At 46.3% G+C, this 6,917-nt stretch overlaps 1 protein-coding gene across 1 annotated transcript in view; it reads right to left on the minus strand.

Moving 5' to 3' along the window:
• The window catches only part of LOC102377814 (cytokine receptor common subunit beta-like), a 20,841-nt gene that overhangs the window by 9,582 nt on the left and 4,342 nt on the right, over nucleotides 1–6,917 (minus strand). Inside the window, exons 4-8 of the mRNA XM_014521011.2 lie at nucleotides 3,967–4,151; nucleotides 3,437–3,594; nucleotides 2,493–2,664; nucleotides 1,783–1,918; nucleotides 1,540–1,700 (exon numbers count right to left, since the gene is read on the minus strand). Of these exons, the coding sequence (XP_014376497.1) occupies nucleotides 1,540–1,700; nucleotides 1,783–1,918; nucleotides 2,493–2,664; nucleotides 3,437–3,594; nucleotides 3,967–4,151 (812 nt within the window). The remainder of the gene's footprint in view (nucleotides 1–1,539; nucleotides 1,701–1,782; nucleotides 1,919–2,492; nucleotides 2,665–3,436; nucleotides 3,595–3,966; nucleotides 4,152–6,917) is intronic.

Here is a 6,917-nt window from a genome sequence, read left to right on the forward strand (position 1 = left end):
GATGCTCAAGTTCTGATGCCCTGTTCAAGTTTGATTCTACTCTTCTGACAGTACAATTTATTCTTTCAATATCCTTCATCTCAAGAAGCACACGCGGCATTAAGTGAAAGGATGCTAGTTCTGCAGACCAGTAAATGCAAACAGTCAAGTCACAGTCATCTACATTGCCAGCAATTCACATGTGCCACCCACATGGCAGAAAAATTTCATGGCAAGGAGAACAGTCATTTAAGACAGATGGTATCTATAAAGAAAGGCTTAACTCAGGCAGGCCACTTGACCTAGGTTTACATGCCACATACACAGTGGCACCAGCAGTGAAACTTCACACACCAACCTGATTCACCACAGAAGGGTAGTAGCCAGGATTGCCTGCCACCTTCCAGATAGTTATTGTCTTTTGCTTCTTCATGCCCAATATTCTCATATTGGAAATCTGCCTGTTCAGTTCTGGGGACAGTTCAACACAGATTTCCAAGCAAGGAAATCTGTGGCATGTGGTACATCCTTATCTAAAGTTCCCACATGCTGCCGGCTGTCCCATATCAGAAGCAAATTTTCTCCCAGCAGTTCATGATGATTTCCTCACCTAAAGCAAGCAGTTGACACTCTGCAGCAGGTCCCACAGCAAGCCATCCTCAGCCATACACAGGTCTTGCTTCACTTCTGGTGGCTTGTCAGCATCAGTCACAAGCATGTTAAATGAGTCCAAGGTGTGTTCTGTAGTGTATTAGTCCATCAAAGGCCTTTAGTCATGGCCCTGCCACAACATTACTTGCAACCACTCATTCGTTTGGACAAGGAGTCACAAGCTTGACAGCAAGAGGCTATAAGTATCATATGTGCCAGGTGCTGGTCAGTGTCCAGCATTTTGCAGAACCCTAGACAGGGGGCATCCATGCTCCTTCTCCATGGAGTTAGAAGACAGCACCATTTCCCTCCCAAAATGTACTGGCCCATTGGTGGGAATATTTTTTTTGTTGGCCTACAGAAGTTAAAGTTGGATATTTGCAGCCAACCTCCTCCAGAACTCTTCATTGCACTACAGCACATATCCCACACTGCAGTGGGGTACACAAGGCTGCAAGGAAAATGGAACGCCAGCTGCATGCTATTACACACCACATGGCAAATGCCATTTTCAGTGACTGCTTCAATTCACAACAACTGAAAACAACCTGGCTTTCATGACACCATTGTTCTGTTTTGCCCTGCTCTATTTTATACCATCTCCCCTGTACATTTACCTAAGTCCTAGCATTCCTTCCAGCACTATCCTCCTGCTCTAAGGTTGCTCTGAGCTGTGCCAAACAACACTCCTTTACTTCAAGCTTCTCACAGCAGCGCTCTTCACGCAGCAGAGCTTGTCAGGAAGGCCAAAGCTTCCTTTGCTTACTATTTGTCCCATCCTGACATCACTGTCAAGCTCCTTCACAGCCAGTCCGTTTCTCCCTTTCTGCCAGTTGTCTACCCATGGGAGAACATCTGGGAGACAATCCCAAGTTTACCACAACAGAGTATATGTAAGTAGGGTCTCACTGTGCTTGCAGGCTTCAATGCTTTTCTCCTCTTTCTTGTGCCGGACAGTTACGTGGTACCAGCTCACATGGTTGGGGTTGGAGATACTGATCTCACAGCTCTGGAATACATAGGGGATGTCAGGCAACCTCTTCTCATGAACTGGTGAGCATTCCTTCTTTCTGAGGGTGAAAGAGGTGAAGCTGACTTAAGCAGGGGGAGGGATGATAGGAAGAAAGGTGCCTACAGGAGCAGGTCACTTACTCTGATGTCTGTGTAACCTTGTAGAAGAGTGTGAACAAGACGGAGCTGGTGACCTCTTGCCGTACTTCCCAGCTGCACAGGAGGCGATCAACACCATTGAAGAGGCAGTGGAGATTCTTGGGCTGACCATCATCTCCTGAGAAAGGCAGAAGTGAGGCTTCCTCTAGGCAGAATAGGGATGAGCGAAGGCACAACAGTACAGCAGGGACTGGCTGTGACCATTATAAGGAAAGATGGTTTTTTTGTTTCAGGCTAGACTCTAGAGTGATGTGTCAGCCTAGCTGCCCAACCATCCAGCAGTGCTTGGAGCCAGTCTCTATACTGTGACAGGTAAACAAGACAGACTACTCTAGGGGGCATCACAAAACCCTCTAGCACTACAAGGCACACTGGCAGAGGGACTGGGCATAAGGAGCTTGTGCTGCTCCTGCCAGTGCTAACTTGGCACCTTTTCTGTGGGACTAAACAAAGGGCTTCACCCTCTATCACTACTGATCTGGTTCCTTTCATAGGCACCACAGCCACTCAAGTAAAAGTTGATGGTGACACGGGGGACCTTTGGGTGAGCAGAACATAATCATCACATTCCAGCAATGTCCCAGCGCTCTTCAGCTCAGCCCCAAACATCTACTGCTAGTACAGCACATAGTGCAATGCTCCTCACCCCCCAACACCTCATCCGGACCCTTATTCTCTCACATCACGCTTACCTGCTTGGGTCTTCCAAGACACCTTTGTGCTCCATGCACTGTACTGCCCAGTAAAGTTGCTCTTCTGGCTTGGCTTGGCTCGGACACGAGCAACATAGGTGCTCCCGGGTACAAGGCTGTCATGGCTAAAGAGGTGCTTGGAGGTATTTGAGACAAACACAGAGGAAGAAATCTGTCCATGGCATGAGAGAGATGGAAGTGGGTAGAAAGGAGAAATAATGGGACAAAGAAGAGAAGCAGAGAGGACAAGAGAGAGAGACAATGTCAGAGATGAATGTGAAGATATCTTTCCTTGAGCAGGTCTATGGGGTGAATTTCAGTCATGTCTGTGATCCTGGGCTAGGCCACAGTACAATGCTGCTTGAGTGGAGTTTATTGCTTTCAAAGCAGACAGACAACTTTGCACCTTCAGGGTCTCTAACTTTAACCATCCAGGGCTGGAAGTATAAGACACTCCTAGCCAGCTACATCATGCCAGAGGCACGGTGTGTGGAACATGCAGCTTTCAGAAGATCAGATGTTTTCAGTGCCAGCTGTGAAGGTTTCAGTGTTTTTGAGCAAATGTTTTTGAGCAAATTTATTTAAATGAAAAGTGCTTATATAAAGTAAACGTGATTTTTAAAACTCAGAACAACATTTCACTTTGAAATTGATGTCAGATTTAGTTTTCCACAAAAACCTTTTAACTGTTTAAAAAGCTCAGAAGTAAAATGAAACATTTTGTTTCAGTGAATTCTTTTTCTTTCAAAATATTTTTTTTCAGTTTATCAACAGTTTTGAAAACAAATACATTTTGCTTTAGCCTGAAGCACAAATCCTCTTCCGTTTTCCAGAAGTGCCAATGAATGGAGAAATCTGTTCTCTAACTGCAGCTTCCCTGATACCTTATATATAGTACAACTCAAAACAGTGCAAGCGAATGCCTGCATATGTCTCATGCCTACCTCCCAGGACTCCCAGTCCCTCTTGTAGGCCACTTCATATTCCAATGAGTCGTCCTGCAAAGGGCTTCCATTTAACCCACCAGCTGCTTCCCATACCAGCAGGAAATTATCTGCTATCGTCTCATGGATTGACAGCTTTTGAGGTGGTAGTGGCTGGACTGAAAAGGTGATGAGACAATTAGTAAGTGTGAAGGAGAGGGAAGAGGGCCTTTCTAAGCCTCCCGATGTCTATAAGGAAAGCTACAGAGCTGCCTAGCTTCAGATTTTGGTGGGATTACCTAGGACTGCTGCCAATACTGCTGCCAAAACTAAAGAGAAAAAGGATGTGGGACATACCAGTTTTCCTAGCACTGGCAGTGAAGGGAGGGCTCTCCCTATTTTCTCTGTCTTACATGCTATAAATGAGAAGCCACTATCATGACTGAAAATAAACTTGGTTCCTTACTAGATTATACCATAGGAATTAGAGATCAGGGAGAAGTATCTTAGATATTCACAGGGAGGAGGGAAACATGGAGAGATATCCTTACCATTCTGGAAAAGGGTGACATTCAGTTCAGCCTGCAGCAACCGATCAGGTTTGAAGCTGTAAATATCTTTTATCCCTGTTGCAAAACAGGAGCTTTTTCTGTGGCATACCCACTGCATGGGGGAGCTCTGGCAGTCAGTGCACTCCCCTGCTCTTTGGGACTCACATGGCATCTCCTTGCTGTTGCTACATGCAGAGAAAGAGACCCAGAAGGAGCCAATTTAGATATAGGAAGCTAACCCAAAATCTGGCCCTTGGAACTGTTCCCACCTTCTATCCTGTGTTGTCTATATACTGTGTTCATCACCAGTATAGTTGGGTATAGTTCTGTAGTGTATTAAGGGATATGACTAAAATTTCTAACATGACAAATGTGATTTGTTCTCTCATAATTTGCCTGTGGTGGGGGGAGGGAACAGGGTGACAGGGTGTCTTGTACATATAATATATATAATATATTATATATAATATATATAATATCTTTTGGTGGGAGATGGGGATCTTACTTTTTATGTCCTTTTCCATATGTGAACTCTCAGCTCTGTAAAAATAAAATTGGAATTGATGTAGCCTTTGAGAGCCATCTCTAGAGCATGGTCACAGATGGGTCATGAAGGCTGATTGTAAAGGAAGGTGAACTAGATGACCTGGTCACATGAATGGACTTAGTTTTAATTATTCAGGTCTTTGTCAATAATCAGCTAGACCAAAGCAATGTCACATATTCATGCATGGTACCTTCAGCACTAAGGAAACTCTAGCTACTACAGAGAGTGTAGGGTATGTCTTCAGCAACACAGTACTGCAAATACATCAGACATGTTCTCTACACTGACTTCCCAAAGAGTATTGATCGCATGTAAACTCTTGGTCATAGTTTCATAGTTTCATAGTTTTAGGGTCGGAAGGGACCTAATAGATCTTCTAGCCCGACCCCCCGCCAGGGCGGGAGAACAACAAAAAACCCTAAAAACAAAAACGGGACTCAAATGAGTCCAGCCAGGTAGGCATCCAGCTTCTTCTTAAAGACCCCCAGGGTAGGGGCCAGCACCACCTCCCTTGGAAGTTGGTTCCAGCTCCTAGCCGCCCTAACTGTGAAGTAGTTTTTTCGGATGTCCAATCTGTACCTCCTCTCCATCAACTTGTGCCCATTACTCCTTGTTATGCCAGCGGGGGCTAGGGGAAACAGCGTCTCCCCCAAACCCTTCTGGTTCCCCCTAGTGAGTTTATAGACGGTCACCAGGTCCCCCCTCAGCCTTCTCTTGTGGAGGCTGAATAGGTTCAGGTCCCGCAGTCTCTCACTGTAGGGTCTGCCCTGTTGTCCCCGGATCATGCGGGTGGCCCTCCTCTGGACCCTCTCCATGTTGTCCACATCCCTCCTGAAATGGGGCGCACAGAACTGGACACAATACTCCAGCTGCGGCCTGACCAGCGTCGCATAGAGGGGGAGGATCACCTCCCTGGCTCTACTCGAGATGCACCTGTGGATGCACGACAAGGTCCGGTTAGCCCTGCCAACCATGACCTCGCATTGTCGGCCCATGTTCATCTTGGAGTCAATAATGACACCAAGATCCCTTTCCGCCTCCGTGCTCTCAAGTAGGGAGTTCCCCATCGTATAAGTGTGCTGCTGGTTCCTACTACCCAAGTGCAGCACCCTGCACTTGTCCGTATTGAAACACATCCTGTTCCTGTTTGCCCACCCCTGTAACCTATCCAGATCCTTCTGCAATCTCTCTCTCCCTGCTAGCGTGCTCACCTCCCCCCAAATTTTGGTGTCATCAGCGAATTTAAACAGGTTGCTTTCCACCCCAGCATCAAGATCGCTGATGAAGAAATTGAACAGCGCAGGCCCCAGGACCGAGCCCTGGGGGACTCCACTACCCACCTCCCCCCAAGTCGAGTATGATCCATCCACCACCACCCTCTGAGCGCGACCCTTCAGCCAATCTGCAATCCATCTGACTGTGTAGGCATCTATGCCAGTGTCGCCTAGTTTATTAATTAGGATGGGGTGAGAGACGGTGTCAAAGGCCTTGCTGAAGTCCAGAAAGACTACATCCACCGCGACACCTGCGTCCATGGCCTTTGTGACCTGATCATAAAAGGCAATCAGGTTGGTCTGACATGATCTCCCCCTAATAAATCCATGCTGATTGCCCCTGAGCATCATTTCTGATGCCGGCCCATCACAAATGTGCTCCTTGATGATCTTCTCAAAGAGTTTCCCCAGGATTGAGGTAAGACTGACGGGCCTATAGTTGCCCAGGTCCTTATCCTTAAGGCTGTTTCTGATCTGGGCACAGAGTATCTAAAGGGCCAAAGATCAATCTAAGCTTTGGCATGAAGGCCATAGTAAAAAATTCTGCTCCTTTGGTGCAGTGAAATTTTGCCTTTTAAGGATTTTGTGTGAAAAAGAAATTTCCCTGGGCCAATCTGAGATTGTGGAATTAACTGTTTCAGGAGCTAAGGACCATCCAAACCTTCAGTCACTTCTTCTCTTAAGTACAAGATGAATTTCTTTGACCTGACTTTCTTTAACAGGGATGAAGACAGTGAGAGCCAAATAACACCAAAGTTCAATGCACTTTGGATCAAGTCACAAGTGATTTCTGCATCTCTGCCTCATAAGAGGATACCAATGACCATTTCCCATTTCTCTTCACTTACTTTGACCCAACCCTGATTCTTTCTCTCCTCTCACACAACTCTCATTTCCACAAAATGTCCTTCTCTTCTTCCCTCCCCTATTTTTCCTCTTTTGTCCCTCCCTCTCCTAGCATGCCATCCAGCCTGACAGCTTACTTCCCCTTTCAGAAGAAAGCAGATGTAGTGGGGTGGTGCTAACATACAAAGCCTATCCCCTCTGGAAGGAAACATGATAAGCAAACACACACACACCTATTCTCTCTTCCTCTCCAGACACTCATGTTTTGTAGCACTGACATAATC

This window comes from Alligator sinensis, unplaced genomic scaffold, assembly GCF_000455745.1.
Source record: "Alligator sinensis unplaced genomic scaffold, ASM45574v1 scaffold215_3, whole genome shotgun sequence".
NCBI lineage: Eukaryota > Metazoa > Chordata > Crocodylia > Alligatoridae > Alligator > Alligator sinensis.